Source organism: Pipra filicauda, unplaced genomic scaffold, assembly GCF_003945595.2.
Source record: "Pipra filicauda isolate LSUMZ 115617 unplaced genomic scaffold, ASM394559v2 scaffold172_size1731463_pilon, whole genome shotgun sequence".
NCBI lineage: Eukaryota > Metazoa > Chordata > Aves > Passeriformes > Pipridae > Pipra > Pipra filicauda.
The window spans coordinates 1,115,099-1,131,466 of NW_024104240.1; the positions used below are offsets into that span (position 1 = coordinate 1,115,099).

Sequence of the window (16,368 nt, forward strand, 5' to 3'; positions counted from 1 at the left end):
TTCTTTTGTTGGGACCCCAGAGCTGGAGGCAGCTCTGCAGGGGGCAGATTGCCCCCCTCCCCTGCTGTCCAGCCCAGGGCACGGGGGTTTCTGGGTCCCAGCACACACGGCCGGGGCGTGTTGAGCATTCACCAACACCCCCAAGTCCATCCCCTTCAGGGCTGCTTTCAGTCCATTCCCCGATCTTGCAACTCTTATTTAAATTTAGAGGAAAGCGTCCAGCACAACAAAACACCGACCTAAACATCTGGTAGGTGCCACCGACGGCAACATTCGCTTGGGGACCGGCCTGAGGGTTTTAGGGACCCGCCGCGGAGAGCGGTCCCGGGGCCGGTGGCCGGGGGTTCCCGGGGCCGGTGGCCGGGGGTTCCCCGGGCCGGTGGAGGGGCCCGCCCGCCCGTGCCCTCCTCCGCTGGTCCCGTGACATCAGTCCCGGACGTCTCCGAGAGCCACCGCCCCGCGACCCGCCCTCCCCGGCCGCCAACAAAAGCCCCGAGCGGCCGCCGGCCACAGCCCCGCTCCCGACACCGGCACCGGCACCGGCACCGGCACGGACAGCGGAGCGACACCGGCCCGGCCGCAGGTGGGTGCGGGGCGGGGGCGGCCACCGGGTCCCGCCGAGCGCAGCGGAGCCGCCCCCCACCCGCGGCCCCGCTCCCCGGGGCTGCCGCTGCCTCCATCCCTCCCTCCCTCCTTCCATCCCTCCCTCCCTCCTTCCATCCCTCCCTCCGTCCCCACGGGCTGCTCCATCCCCGCTGCCGGCCCCCTCCCACCCCCAAGCCCGGCGGACCCCATCGGGGTGAGATGCGGGGCTGGAGAGCGACACAGCCCCGCCGTGTGCCCGTGGGGTGGGTTCAGGGCGGTGGGACCCCCTGAGGCACGAACGCCGGGACACCCGCGCACATGGTGGGATGCGGAAGCCAAAGCTGTTGCATCAGATCGGGTGAACTTTGCTGACCCGGCCGCGAGTGGACCTTGATCCACGCGTGGTCACTTCCCACGTGGGTGCCAGACTTCCTGGTCATCGGAACCCTCCGCTCAGTGTTTCCCTTTGCAAAGGGAAATCTCAGGGTGGTGGTCTCGGGCTGGGCTGTGAGCAGAGTCCTTGCACCCTGTCCCCTCACCAAAACTTGGACTCTGCTGTCCCTGCACTTTGCAGTCTCAGTAAAGCTCATTCCCAGGGAGGCTGAGCCAGCTCAGCCCTCGCTGCTGCCGTGAACTCAGGTCACTTAACAGAGATTTGCATCGCTGGGGACCCGGCTGGGCGCACACACGCTTGAGCACAGCTCCAGGTGCTGCTTTCCAAATCTCAGAGCCACCAGCACGTGGGAGGGGGTTAATGGGCACTTGGCAAAAGCACTTGGAGCAAAAGCACCGGATGTATCAGATCTAGGGGGGGCTGGACTGGGTGAGAAGGTGACAGCTGGGAGACGTGACTTCGGGTGTTGCTCCTCCTGGCTCTGGAGCCTGGTGAAGCAGGTAGAGGAGGCGCCTTACAAGGAGCAACTGTGGTTATTTGGTCTGTTCATCCTCGAAAAGAGGGGCCTGAGGTCAGAGCTCACTGGGGTCTGCAGCTTCCTCCCGAAGGGCAGCTGAGGGGCAGCTCCAATCTCTGCTCTCTGTGAGCAGTGACAGGACCCAAGGGAATGGCACTGTCTGTCTGTCCTGTGCTGAGACCCTCTGGGCATCCAGGAGCTGTGGCCAGGCTAGAGCAGGGCCAGTGTGTCAGCCCTGACCCCTGCCTACCCTGTCTGCTCTGATAACCAGGCTGAGATCCATTTCCCTGTTCTATTGACAGACAAAATACTCTTATAAGGGGGAGAGGACCTGAGGGAACAGCTGGAGCTGTGTCACGGAAGGTTTAGGCTGGATATTAGCAAAAGGTTCTTCCCCCAGAGGGTGGTCGGGCACTGAACAGACTCCCCAGGGCAGTGGGCACAACCCCAAGGCTGCCAGAGCTCAAGGGGTGTTTGGACAACACTCTCAGGCACATTGTGGTATTTTGGAGTTGTCCTGTGGACAGGAGCTGGACTGGGTGATCCTTGTGGATCCCTTCCAGCTCAGGAGATTCCATGATTCTTCTGGTGGTGAGGCTGGAAAGGTGTGGTGTTGTGAGTGAGCAGTCAGCTCTGGGGAGGATTCACCCCCTAACAAGGAGCTCAGTGCCAGTGCTGAACAGGCAGCATGGTGCCATCCCTGCCTCTGCAGTTCAGTGAGCAATGTCTCTCCAGCCTTGGGATCTCTCCTGTCTCCTGGACTGGGGCCTCTCCAGCCAGGATGTTGGTGTCTGAATGCTGCTTTGGAGTGGCTGAGCTTGGCTCCCTGCTCCTGGGAGGCAGCACAAAGACACAAGGATGTGACTGACTGAGGGAAATAAGAGCTTTGCAAAAGCTTAAGTGAGCTTGGTCAGGTTATGGATCTTGATCCCTTCAGGAGTCAGTAGCTTTTCTTAGCACACCTGAAAACGCTTTGGCTTTTGTTCTGGATAAAGTTGGGATTTTCCTTGAGGAACCCAGTTGTGCTAGGAAACTTCCAAGTAGCCTCTGTAACCCAAGCTTGGGAGCAGTGTGTCCGTGGGCAGTGGTGGTTGGTCCATAGGCACGTGGCTGTGAGAGCCGTGCCTGGCCGGTGGCGTGGGCAGTGCTGGCCTCGCATGGGCCCTGCCCTGGCACAGCCAACATGGGGCTGCCTTGGCAGCAGAAGTCCTGGCTGATTACTTTGGGAGCTATAGAGTAGATGAGCCGTGCGTGAGCATCATTCTGGACCTCAGACCTTCCTGACTTCCTCCCCTGCTCTCACAGCAAAGCCCTCAGAGCCGTCTGATCTGATCCAGCTGCATCTCCTGGGTCAGTGCTCTGATTTCCCACGGTGATGCCCCGTGTTTTGCCATGTCCCTGAGCTCGCCAACCTCAGGACCCCCTTCTCTTGCTCACCAGTTCGACATCACTGTGTCACACATGACCTTCATTTATCCTTGTTTACACTGTTGGTAGCCCAGAGTCCCCTTTAGGTCACTGTTACATATATGCCTGTGAGCTGGTTCCTCTGCTCTGTCCACACGCCTCATCTGTCTGGGTGACTCCTGCTGCAAATCTCTGCCCATTTCATGGCCATGCCAGCTGCTCTCTAAACTGGAAGGCACTAATCAGATCCTGGGGTTTGGGGCTCCTGCTATGGCTTCCTCCCCTTTGACTCGTCCCTTTGCCAGGCCATGTAATAATCCTGTGTGGGCTGCTGTGAACATCCTTAGAGTGAATTTAGTGCAGCACTGACTCTTCTGTCATTCACTTGTGTTAATGCTCTCATTGGAAAAAAAACCCAACCCTTTTACGTGGGCCAGCACGATAGTCCTGTTCCTCAGTGATCTCCAAGCACAAAGTGATTGCTCTGCAATTAATTACTGTAGGATTTTAGTAGGGCACATTCTTAGGAAAGGTTTTCCAGCTATTGCAGAAGGTCGAAGGGTTGAGTTGGCATCCAGGGGGCTGCAGGGATGTTCCTGCCCTGCTCTGGGTGCTCCTGTGGCCATGGAGCTGTGTCCACATGGTGATGGGTGCTCCTTCAGCTCCAGCAGTTACAAAGCAGCTGCTTGCAGGTAGGCAGGATGGAGGTTTTCAGCTTGGATGTGAGTGACCAGCTAATACTGGTCTTTCAACCCATTCTAAGGAGAGGGTGACTGTGTTCCTGCTGCCTGATGGCTCGGCTGCATCTGCTCACTGCTTCCCCTTACAGCCCAGGTTCAGAGGACATCCGAAGGCACCAGGACATACTGGTTCCATACTGGTTTATGTCTGGTCATTCAGTGTAGCTTAGACTGCCTCCCAAACTGGTGCAACCCTGAAAAGGGTGAGTCTGTAGCTCTCATTTCATAGAAACACAGAATGGTTTGGGTTGGAAGGAAACCTCAAAGATTATCCAGTTCCATTCCCCCGCCATGGGAACCTTCCACTAGACCAGGTTGCTCCAAGCCCTGTCCTACTTGGCCTTGTTGTGGAGAGCTGAACTGCAGCAACATCAGCCATCAGACACTGGAGTTGATCTCCAACAAGTGTCAGCCTTGTGTGGTTCTGCACAAGCCTCCCCTGTGTCTGTGCTCCCCAGGGGCTTTTGGGGCCCCTTCCCCTACCATGAGTGGATGATGGAGTGGCTCTGGGGCTGAGCCTCCCTTGGCACTGAGGATGGTGTCTGTAGGGCTCTGGATGTATTTGTTAGGAGTTGTGCTCCATGGGCTGTGGAGATGAAGGAGGAAGGAAAATACTCTTGGGTTTTGACAGCCCTGTGTGTCTCTTTTGCCTTTGCTCAGGGAGGCCGTTGGCTGCAGGACCTCCTGTTCCTCATTCTGCACAGGGCTCCTGGTGACTTGGAGAAGTGCAAGTGAGGTCACTAAGTGCTGCAATTGGGAAAAATATGCAATGTACTCTGAGAAAAATGCTGAAAGGATTGAAAACACTCCAACGTGTCTTAAAGTGGTCGTTACATAGGGAATTAGGATGATGGGTCTGTCTGTCTGGGTGTTGTAAGGACTTTGATTTTGAGAGGGCTGATACAGGTCCCAGGCTTCATGAGCAGGGTGCTCCTACTCCTTTTTTTCTGTTGATACTGACCTGGAGCATAAACTGCTTTTTGGTCTCTGTGTGGCCTGCCAAGCTCTCAGAGTGTAGTGTGGGTGTTGCGGAGTAAGAGGGAATTCCCAGCAACTTCAGTCTTTTCTTGGACTTTCTCTGTGCCCAGCTGTGAGCTCTCACATGGATCCCCAGGGAAAACTAATTTCCATGGTCTCTCCCCTCAGAAAATCCATCCTGGTGTGTGCCAGGAGGTCTTGATGGGATGTGGCTTTGCCAGGGCTTCATCTGTGCTTCATGGTGAGAGTCATCTGTCTAAATCCCCAGGGTGTTGTTTAAACTGTGTGGAGGCACCTGCTGCCTCCCCATGGTGGATGGAGGAGAATAAGCAGCAAAAGGGCTTGGACTCCTCATGTGGCAGATGAGCTTCTCCCAGCAGCACCTTTTTCACCCCCAGCCGACTTACAGGCAGCTCAGGGGAAGGTGTCCCCAGCACTGAGTTCTTGGTTTGGGCAGATGAGCCCTGATGTTCAGCACAAACCTTTTCCTTCACTGCTGCTGTTGCTGTAAGGGGGCAAAAAATGTGTCATGGAGGCAAAGGGGAGCAGCTGGTTCCAAACCATGGAGTATGCTCGAGGATGCCCTGGCTGTGGAGCAGGGAGTGCTGGGAAGAGGCTTCCCCTCAAAATCAGGCCTGGGGAGTCCTAGAGATAGAGTCTGTCAGCTGTCGTGTTTGGAAAGGGATGGGGGACCCAGAGAAGGTGTAGCCTTCCTGAGGTGGGATCTGACACAGGTGGGCACAGGGGCAAAAGGGGCTGGGGGGCTCCCACATGGTGCAGGGTTCAGGGGCTGGCAGGGAGGTGCTGCTGGATGTTTCTGCCCTCCAAGGCCAAGCCCTCTTCCTGGTGCAGGCGAAAAAAACAGGCTTTGGTGGAAACAATCTGTGCCCTTTTAAGGCAATCCAAAGGCTGGGACTGGAAGGACCAGGATGGGAGGGAGGGATTTGGCACGGTGGGAAGCCCAGTCTTCAGGGCCTTTGAAAAAGAGACTTACAGGCTGCTGTTATCACACCCCAAACACAGCTCTTGGCATCTCTGGAGCCAGCACAGCCTTTCCAGCCCCTGCCTGTGGCACTCCCCCTCCACAGCTTCGTCTGTCTGTCCCACTCTGAGACCCTCTGGGCATCCAGGAGCTGAGGCTGGGCTAGAGCAGGGCCCTGACCCCTGCCCTGCCTGCCCCAAAAACCAGGCTGAGATCCATTTCCCTGTTCTCTTGCCTGACAAATGCTCTTACACAGGGAAGAGGATCCGAGGGAACAACTGGAGATGTGTCAGGGAGGTTTTGGTTGGAGATCAGAAAAAGGTTCTTCCCCCAGAGGGTGGTTGGGCACTGAACAGGCTCCCTGGGGCAGTGGTCACGGCCCCAAGGCTGCCAGAGCTCCAGGGGTGTTTGGACAATGCTCTCAGGGACAGGGTGGGATTTTGGGGTTGTCCTGTGGACAGGAGCTGGACTGGATGATCCTTGTGGATCCCTTCCATCTCAGGAGATTCTGTGAAGAGCTCAGTTTTCCCGTATCCCTGTGCCTTTGAGCAGAGGGTTTGTGGAGCTTTGTGCTCCCCCATCTCTCTGCCTGATGTTTTTACAGCCCCCAGTCCTGGTGTGTTTAGCACCCACCCCCCCAGCTGGGAGAGCCGCTGGCTCAGCCTCTGGGTGGGTAACTGGAGACCCAGGGATGGAGCATCAGCTGCCCAAGGTGACCCAGGGGTTTGGGTCTGGTGCAGGAAGAGGGCTTGAAGGCTCCCAGTGTGCTCCAGCAGACCCAAGTCCCCTTCCTCATGACCACACAGCCGAGCCAAGGGGGCCGATGAGATCCTGCACACGTGGTGTCCTGGGAAAATGGTGTTTGGTTTTGGGGACATTTTTCTGCTGCTTTAGCTGTTCAGGAGTCAGGAAGCACATGGCTGTGGGAAGGTGATTTCTGCTGCTTGTCCCCACACGGGAACAGGATGGAGAGTTACAGAGGTGTAATTACATGGAGAGAGGCCCCTGAAAACCTCCCAAGCTGCAGCTTGTGCCCTTTGACCTTTCGTGCATCATTGGGCTCCACCAAAAAGTGTTTTATTGTCTTTGTAGCAGTCTCAGGTTGCTGTTAGATCCTCTTTAGCTTCCTGGTTTTTGGGGTTATCTGCAAATTTGCAGCTCAAGGGGCCTCTTGGTCGTGTCTCATCAGACACAGTTCAGGAAAGAGGAGAGAGAAACAGAAGCATTTATATCCTGCCGAGGAGCTGGATGGTAGCTGAGGCTGGTGCTCAGGTCTTTGCACCTGTGCTGTGTCCCTGATTTCTGATTTTCCAGCCTCTGTGACTGTGCCTGCAGCCCTGGAGGAGGCTGAGCTGTCCAAGCCCCCTGTTTGGTGGTGTCAGGGGTCAGTCCCTCCTATCTGGGCAACCCTGACTGTACCCCTGCCCTGTGGTGGCTGAGATGGAAGAGCTGGTCAGGGAGGAGAGGCTGGCACTGTTTCCAGAGGGGGTGACAGCTCTCACTCTCCAGCACCAAGGCTCAGTCCCATGGCCATGGCTGAGGGGTGACAGCAGGGCTGGGATCTGAGGAGGGTTTGGGGCCGTGAGTACCCCTGTAAGTGCTGTGTCCCATCATTGTTCCACTTCCTCCCTTTCCCTGGCACTGAAAGGAGCTGTGAGGTCTCACAGCTTCCAGGACAAAAGAATTTCTGCTGCTCTTGGCTGGCAGGACCAGTGGTCCCTGGGAGGCAGCTGGGTGCTGTAGTGATGGCTCCCATGGGCATCCTGAGTTCTGCTAATTCTGCAGAACTGTGAGTCTGTGCACACCCCAAACACCTGTGGGGGATCTCTGCACATGTCAGTGTGGGAGAAAGCTGCTGGAGCTCCAGCTGGGGGGTGCCTGCTCCAACTTCCCCATCCCTGCTCCTGCCTGACCTCCCACCCTGACCCTGTCCTGCCTGTGCTTTCCCTGCAGGATGCCAAACTGGGGAGGAGGAAAGAAGTGTGGGGTCTGCCAGAAGGCCGTGTACTTTGCTGAGGAGGTGCAATGTGAAGGCAACAGCTTCCACAAGTCCTGCTTCTTGTGCAGTGAGTACCAGCCCCTTCTCTCACCCCCCACTGCTCCCTTTCCTGTCTCTCTGCTGGCTGGGAGCCCTGTCATGTCCTGTTTATGGGCTGGGTAAGTGCTCCTTAGGATTCCTCTGCAAACAGACATGCTGTGGGAGCCGTGTGGCAGGGGCTCCCCTTCCCTCCAGACTTGGAAGTTACTTCTGCTGATCATCCCAGGACACCACAGGCTGCCCAAGCTGTCGGGGCTGACCTCTGCCAGCACCCACGCAAAGATTTAGGCTGTCCCTACCCCGGGGAAAGGCCAGGCTGAGTCCTCTAGTCTGTCTCCAGATGTTAAGGATTAGAGCATGAGACAGGGACTCTCCCAACAGTGGTGGCAGGATGTGATACTGGCTTTAGTCTTCTAAGTGGCCTTTGCCACACCAAAAAGGTGGTTGAGCCTTGGGACCTGGTTTGGGATCTTTACCTGTGTCCCAGGAGATGATGGGAAGGAGATGTGATCCTATCCTGCTGATGGACAGCTCCTGAGAAGTGTCAAAGCATCACCCCAGCCTGCCTGCAAATCTGCTATTGCTGAGGGTGTCTCTGTTGTACGTTTGGACCCAAGTGTCACCTCCAGGGAAGTGCAGAGGAACAGGATCTGGCTGTGGGTGACTCAGTGCTGAGCTCCCTTCCTCCTGTGCTCTTTGGGATCCTACAAGTACTGCTGGTTTCCTGCTGCAGTCCCCCAGACACCCTTCCCCTCCCTTTGGGGATACCAAGGCCAGTAGTGTTACAGTGCAGCTCCATAAACCTGGGGCATTTGCATCCAGAGGGGCTGCAGGACCTTTGAATGGAAAGATGAGCACTGCCCTCAGCCTGTGTTACCAGATTTCTGCCCCCTGCCCTTGAAGACTATCATGTACCAGAACTAGTGATTCTCCTGTGCTCACGTGAGGTGGGGCTTGGAGCAACCAGCTCTAGTGGAAGGTGTCCCTGCCCATGGTGGGGGTTGGAAGTAGATGAGCTTTAAGGTCCCTTCCAACCCAAACCATTCTGTCATTCTATGGGCAGGAGCACACACGTTGCCTGTGTCCACTGATGGCTCCTCAGCACATTTCACCTGCCACAGAACAGCAGAAGTGCACCTTCAGAGCTGCCCTTGCAGCAGATCCTCGCTCAGGTGTAATCTTTTCTCAGCTGGTCCCAGTACCCTGGTCCCACTCTCACCATTCTGTCACAGCAGGGAGCACAGACAGGATCTTTTCCTTATGGGCAGCAGGCAGAGCTGGGATCTGTAAACAGGCCCACTCCAGGACCAATCTCAGTAGAGCTACTGCACAGGGAAATACCAGTGCCCTCATGGGATGATTGATCCCTGCCATGATCCTGTGTCCACCTGGCCCAGCTCCTGGTTACTTCTTGGCCATCCTGCCTGGGATGCAGCACACACAGCTGAATCCAGATGTGAGAGAGAGAGGCTGTCACTGTGTCTCTGCTCCCTGCACAGTGTGGAGGGCGGCCAGCACTGGCTGGCAGCTCTCAGATGTGGGAGTTTCCAGGCTGGAAATTTGCTTTGGCTGGGAGGACTGAGCAGGGGAGTCATGGAGAGGTTTTCCCTGGCAGGGAGGCGGTGGCAGCTGAGTCCTTATTGCAGCTGTTCTGCAGAAGGAAGTCCTGTTTCTTCGGAAAGAAGATAAGGAGGGTGGGCAATGTTACCTTCACCCCCTGTGCTCACAGCTGGTTTGCCAGGGAAAGCTGCTGCCATGAGATGCTGGCACCCAGAGAGCAGGGCAGGCCTCCAAGAGCCATGAAATGAGGCTAAAGGCATTGCTTGCTTCCCTACATGGCCAAAGTAGGGAAAAAGGTCATCCAATATCTGCTCCTAGAAGCAAGTCCCCAGGGAGTGGTCCTGAGCTCGGGGCTCCTGTCCCTGTGTTTTGCAGATGTACATAATCACACTCCACATGTGCCCAGCAGCTCTGCCTGTCCCGGCTGTGGGCTCCCCAGCTCAGGCCATGGCTCATGTGCCAGCCCACCCGTGCCAGCCCACCGTGGTGCCCACTGTTCCCAGCCCTGTGCCACAGGCTCTGGGTGGTGCCCCCGAGCTCCTGCATTCCCAGCCTGTTCCCCAGTGCTGCATTTGGGCCTCATCAGGGAACTCAAAACATTGGCTTTAGGGGAAAATAACAGATACTTTGACCCAAGCTGCCAAGAAAATCATCAAAAAGGAGCCAAACCTACCACAGTGCATTAGAGCTGGAGATGGGCTCAGGGAGTGACTTGGTGATTGACTCCTGGCCTCGATCCAGCTGACGGGGTAGTACAGCAGAAATGTGCTGTAATGAACCTGCTTGGCCTTGGAAAGCAGAGGCAGCTCGTTTAATTGTTTTGTGGATCGACTCAGCTGCTCTTAGAAAAACAAAGGGTCCTTAACTCCATGAGTGCAGCTCACTGGAATTTCTGCAATGCAGAAACCCGGGAGCTGGGGAAAGAATTTTTCTGCTGCCCCTCAAAGCTCTTTGATGAGTACAGATGAGGAACTGTGAAAGCTTAGGTTGGAGCTCCAGATCCACTGAGATGTCACTGAGATCATCCACTGCCACGCCGGGACAAAGCTCACAACAAAGCTCTTTGAATGTGCCAGTAAAAGTTCCCAAATTCCCCTCCCGAGGGTCTGCCTGGACACAGTGTAGCTCCAGGGTAATGCAGAAACCCCAACAGCAGCCCAGCAGCTTGGCAGCAGTGGGAGCAGTTAAGCAGGGCTGGTCTTTCCCAACAGGGACGCTGGATCCATCCAGCTCCTGCTGTGGTGGGAGCGCACTGCCAGGAGAGGATCCAGCCAGATCCTCCTTAGATGGCAGGAGATGGTTCCCTGTCCACCTCCTTCTCCCAGCACAGCTCCGGGGCCCTGGAAGAGAAGCACCATATTTAGTCATGGGGCCGAGGAAGGGCTGGGCAGCCCGTGCTCAGTGCTGTGGTTTGTGCCGCTCCAAGGGCGGAGCTGCTCCGTGTTTGCATTCCTGCCATAGTGGTTGAGGCAAAGAAAGTGTTCTGCTGGCCAAGAGGCTGCTGGAAGCCTCCACATTTAACATGTGTGGCAGCTGCAACCGGATCTGTTTGGGGCTGGCTGCCAGCCTGTGGACTCTGCCCCAGGTGCTGGGATCCCGCATGGGGCATGGAAACACTGGAGATCACTTCGAGTTCGGGGGCTGCTCACCTCCCGCTCCTTCCCCTGTTCCAGGAAGGGTTTGGAAGCTGACGTGGCAGCTGTGATCAGAGCTGGGACAGGAGTTGGTACTTCCAGTACCTTAAGGGGGCTTGTAAAAAACAGGCAGAGTGACTTTTTACACAGGCAGATGGGGATAGGCCAGGGAAGGATGGTTTTGAACTGAAAGAGGAGAGATTTAGATCAGATATAAGGGAGAAATTGTTTCCTGTGAGTGTGGGGAGGCCCTGGCACAGGTTGCCCGGAGAAGCTGTGGCTGCTCCATCCCTGGAAGTGCTCAAGGCCAGGTTGGACAGGGCTTGGAGCAACCTGGGCTAGTGGAAGGTGTCCCTGCTCATGGCAGGGGTTTGGAATTGGATACTCTGGGTCCCTTCTGACCCAAACTGTTCTGTGATTCTATGATTCTAAAAATCAGGAGAAAGCCTGAGCCCAGCACCAAGCTGAAACTCTGGAGAGGCTTAGGAGGGACCCTGAGCCTGGCTGCTTTCTCCTCCTGTCCCATCTTACATCCCACATTGACCCCCAGGGCTCCAACACCCAGCTGAGGTAGTGTTCATTCTCTGAGACCACCCTACACACACCCTCAAACCAGGGCACAGACCAGGGGTGACTTCTTGCACAAGCCCTTCCATCGTCTCGGGGTCTGGAGAGGTGACTGTGCACAAGGTGCACAGCCCCTTGCAGTTCCTTGGGTGTGGTGGTGGCCACAGGCCTGCTGTTAGTCCCTCTGAACATCAGGAAAAATGCATTTGCTAACATTTCTTTGCCCTGAGTGCTTCTTGCTGTGTATTTGCAGTGGACGAGCTGTGGGGCCAGGACATCCATCCCTGGGCTTGGGAATCCTGCAGTGATTTGTAGGGGAAATTCAGGAGACCAGCATCAAAAGGGTTAACAGAGCTTTCTCTTGGTATCAACCTCTTGGCTTTGGCGGTTGCTTCCTTTTAAAGCCAGACAATGTTCTTGTTGTGATCCTTATCTCTGGTGGTTTGCATTCACTCCCTGCAACTGGATCCTGTCTAGGGTTTCCTTGCTCCTTGAAAGCTTAGCTGTGCTATCCCTGTGAGGACTTGTTTTGCCCAGCTAATTAGTGAGCTCTGGATGAGCAGGCTGATGGCACACCCTCCTCTCTTTTCTAGTGGTCTGTAAGAAGAACTTGGACAGCACCACTGTTGCTGTGCATGGAGAGGAGATCTACTGCAAGTCCTGCTATGGGAAGAAGTATGGCCCCAAGGGCTATGGATACGGGATGGGAGCAGGGACCCTGAGCACTGACAAGGGCGAGTCTCTGGGAATCAAATATGAAGAGTGAGTTTGAGTCTTGTTTTTGAAACTGGGGCTGTTGTGGGCACCTTCTTCCCCGTGTCTGTGCTGTGCTGCTTGGCTGTGCAGCCCATGCTGAGCTCCCAGCAGTATCCAGCTGGAGCTGTGGGCTGCCCTGCCTTTCTGCTCCTCAGGGGAAATCCACTGAACCCTGTTTGCCAGGTGAGATGGGGCTTGACAGGACACGTCCCAGTTGCCTGAGCACCCTGCCCACCCCCTCCCAGCACACAGCCCTCAGGCTGAACTTTCCATGGAGCTCAACACATCGTGCATAAAAGCTCCAGGCCCTTCAAAACTGGGCTGGGATTTGGGATCCCGTAGCTCTTCCCTCTCCATCCTGCCTATGCATCCCTAACCATGAGCTTCCTCCCTTCAACAGGGGCCAGCCCCACCGACCCCCCAACCCCAACGCAGCCAGGATGGCCCAGAAGGTGGGAGGATCTGATGGGTGCCCTCGCTGTGGCCAAGCTGTGTATGCAGCTGAGAAAGTGATTGGAGCTGGGAAGGTAAGATGGGGGATGGAGTGGATGTGGCACAAGTTGCTGTGTGGCAGGGAGACCTTCAGAGAGGGTCTTGACCTGACCCACAGGCTGCTGCCAGCTGGGCTGCCAGAGCCTCTGGCCAGGGCTGACTTTGGGGTCTGGTGGCCACACTCACCTGGAAACCTGGCACCAAAAGGAGATCTTGACATGTCTGGACACCAGGCTCCCCAGGCTGCAGTGCTCTCACAGACTTGTAGATGGGAGAGAAATAAATTCAGTATTGAATTCGGAGCCCTCCTCAGCAGAGGTCACTGTGGATGTCCCTGCTGTGGATGTGTTGGGAGGACGAGCAGTGATGTGGGCCATGGCCACTGCCACCACTAACTGAAGAAGTGCATCATCCAGCAATCCTTCTCCACCCTCTGCCCCAGGCTGGGATGCTGCAGCCTGAGTTCAGGGCAGGGAGTAAATTCTCGTGGTCAGTGCTGCCCATAGGCAGGGTGGTTGGAGATGTGGGCATGGGCTCGGGACATCTCCCTTGGGCCGCTCTGGTGGTGGACTGGGTCAGCTCAGGGTCAGATGTGAAGGACACTGTAACAGCTCTGGTACTTCCTCTGTCAAATTCATCACTTCATCAGGGTCCTTTGCATCCTGAGCTGTGGCCTTGTCACATCACTGGTGGGTGATCCTGCTGTGCTCTGTCCTCCTGGGGCCTCTGTGCTTGTCCTCTGTCCCCAGAGCAAGGAGAGGAGGCATCTGGTCACAGAAAGGGCCTCCCAGCATCATCATCGCCCAGCTGGCAGTGCAGGGACCTGTGATGGACGTGTTGAGGGTCAGTCCAGGGTCAGAAGCCAAACTTACCCTTAAAACAATGACCTGGGCTTCCTGGTCAGCTTCTGGCCTCAACGTTTATTGGGAACCAAAGTTGGTGAAGCAGTTAGACTCAAGCAAACCCAGAGAGGATTCCAGAGCATGTATTTCATGTGCTAATGTTTGCTGGATGACTCCATCTGCTACCTCCTCCTCCTCCAGCCCCCTAATTTCACATTTTTTTCCAAAAAAGGTTTTGTGTTTTCCAGAGTGTTTATTTAAATTCCTCCGTGAGCAGCTCTGGCTACTCAAGGGCCTGCCCGAAGACTGTGAGCTAATTTATCTCCAGGGGACTGCTGGAACTGTGTGTGGGGGGTTATTTTTAAACACTGTCTGTTTTTTGCATTCTTCCTGTCCCTTTGCTGCCTTCCTTGGAGCTGTGGTTGTGTGGGGGCAGGTTTCCCAACCCTGCTGCCACCCCCAGGCTAACGTCCAGCAGCCATGGGTCTCAGCTGGATAACTGGGGGGAATTATCATGCTGGTTGAGGAGGACAATCCCCAAAGGGGGGGGATTGCTCCTTAAAAATTATTGTACAAATTATTGTACAAATTACTTCTGTGAGTGGGGGCAAAAGTCTCCAAAAACAGATCAACACGGGAGCAGTGACCCTGGTGTTTCCTCTCTGTATCTTCCCATTGGGGCTGGGAGGTCAGAGCTTTCCAGAGAAAAGCTTTTATCCCATTGAGGGCTCTTTGCCAGCATCTTTGGGTCAGAAATAGAGAAGTGAGCCCATTGGTAGCCAAAGCCTGCTGCTCTGTCCCTGGCTGTTGTCTGACCAGGCTCTGCTCCTGTCCCACAGTCCTGGCACAAGTCCTGCTTCCGCTGTGCCAAATGTGGCAAAAGCCTGGAGTCCACCACCCTGGCAGACAAAGATGGGGAGATCTATTGTAAAGGTGAGTCCCACCTTTTTCGCTGGCTTGTCCTGGGCTCTGAAGGGCAGTGGCAGGGGATGAAAACCCCTGTGCAGGGACCCAGGATGGGATGGAAGTTGGGGAGGTTGCGGCCCTGGCAGCTGCATATGGGGACTGGCTGTGCTGACTGGCCACGGAGCCGGGGAATTTCCTGCTGGGCCTGTGGCCTCCCTGTTTGCCCAACAAATATGGCAAACCCTGTCCTGTTTAGGCAGTGCCTGCTCCGGGAGGAGGACCTGCTCACGTGCCAGCCTTACCTGTCTCTCCCTTCCGTCCTCTGCAGGTTGTTACGCCAAGAACTTCGGTCCCAAGGGCTTTGGCTTTGGGCAGGGCGCCGGGGCACTCGTCCACTCGCAGTGAGGCACCAGGAGCCGGGCTCTGTGCTCGCTCAGGGCTTGTCCAAACCAGTCTGTGCTGCCCGACCCTTCCCACGCCCGCCGTGAGCATCCTCGCCGTCATCCAGAGCCACCCGCTGCTTCTCCCTGCCCGCCCTGACCCAGCACACCTGGAGCCAGGGCAGTCCCAGCGCTGTCCCCACCGGGTCCTGCTGGGGCGGGGGCTGGCCCGGGGGCTGCTCACCCCCACCTCAGCGAGGCCCCTGTGCCCGGAACGTTCTGCTCCGTGTGTCCCATCCCGGGACGTGTGCTCGTCCTGCCGGGATGAGTGCTCAGCTGCACTGTGCCGCGTCACCAAGCAAGCAATAAACATCCAGAACATCAAAGCTGACCCAGGCCTGACCTTGCCAGAGAGTTTATTTCCTCTCTGGGGCTGAGGAGGTGCACTGGGTGCCCAGAGCTGCAGGTCAGGAGGTGAAGGGAGGAGGAGAAGTGTTGGCATTTGTGGTTTGGCAGGAATGTATCAGTGCTGAGTTCTGCAGGTCAGCTTAGCTGGGCTCTCCCCCTGCTCCCACTATGGATCATCATAGAATGGTTTGGACTGGAGGAGACATTAAAGCCTATCTCGTTCCAACCCCTGCCATGGGCAGGGACACCTTTCACTAGACCAGGTTTCTCCAAGCCCTGTCCAGCCTGACCTTCAACACTTCCAGGGATGGGGATAACTATTCCAAAAGCAGTGGTTGATGCTGGGAGGCCCAGGACAGCCCTTCTGGGGTGTGTCAGTAGCACAACATGTGTGCTCACCCTATCAAAACCCTTATCAGTGCTTTTAGGTGGCACCTCTCCAAACAGGCGTACCCAGCAGTGCCAAATAATTAACAGCTTTTCACCTACTCCCTGGATTTTTAGCAGCTTGAGGATCATTAAGCCTCCAGTTTGGCAGCTGCCCAGGTTTAATTAGTTTTCATCTAAACTCTTTACTCCCTTTCTGTGATTCTCTTGTTGGACCGGTGTGACATACCCACAGCTCAGCTTCAGTGCAGCTCAGAATCAGGAACTCCACAGGGAATTTAGTTCTGGGGTTTTTTAAAGTTATAGACATTGTGGTTGAGCAAATGAGATGGGTAGTGTTCTGAGAAGCACAACAGAGGTAGAAATCCTTTGGTGGGGCAGGACCTGGGCTCCTTTATCAACTCAAGCACTTTCTGCTGTTCATTGCACCCTCATGTTTTTGAACACCCATGGTGTTTTTGAAGCTGAGATGGGGAGTAAGCTCTTTAACACCTCCAAAGATTCCCCCCCCCTCCAGGTTTGCCAGCCTGGGACCCAGAATCTAGCATATCCCTTTGCTCTGGGGTGTGTGGTTGGGTTTGATGGTGGCATTTGACATGTGGAGCAGCAGCCCAGGTGCAGGGATGTGGTGGGGTCGGGAGCTGCAGCACAGAGGGCTCAGTGTGGAGACAGAAACCTGGTTCCTTCACTTGGCAGAGGCCCTGCTTCCCCATGGAGGCATGAGGGGGGTCAGGAAGCTGCTGCCTTCTCCAGGAGCATATGGAGGATGTTGAGCTGCTGCAGCATGTCAGCTGG

At 55.9% G+C, this 16,368-nt stretch overlaps 1 protein-coding gene across 1 annotated transcript; it reads left to right on the forward strand.

Annotated features, from left to right (window-relative positions):
- The first annotated feature begins 477 nt into the window (after nucleotides 1-477).
- CSRP1 (cysteine and glycine rich protein 1) lies at nucleotides 478-15,169 on the forward strand. Its single transcript, XM_027728866.2, has 6 exons — nucleotides 478-583; nucleotides 7,557-7,669; nucleotides 11,996-12,164; nucleotides 12,559-12,685; nucleotides 14,332-14,425; nucleotides 14,727-15,169. Exons 2-6 carry the CDS (start codon nucleotides 7,558-7,560, stop codon nucleotides 14,801-14,803), a joined length of 579 nt encoding a protein of 192 aa, XP_027584667.1. The 5' UTR covers nucleotides 478-583; nucleotide 7,557; the 3' UTR covers nucleotides 14,804-15,169.
- The last annotated feature ends 1,199 nt before the right edge of the window (nucleotides 15,170-16,368 follow it).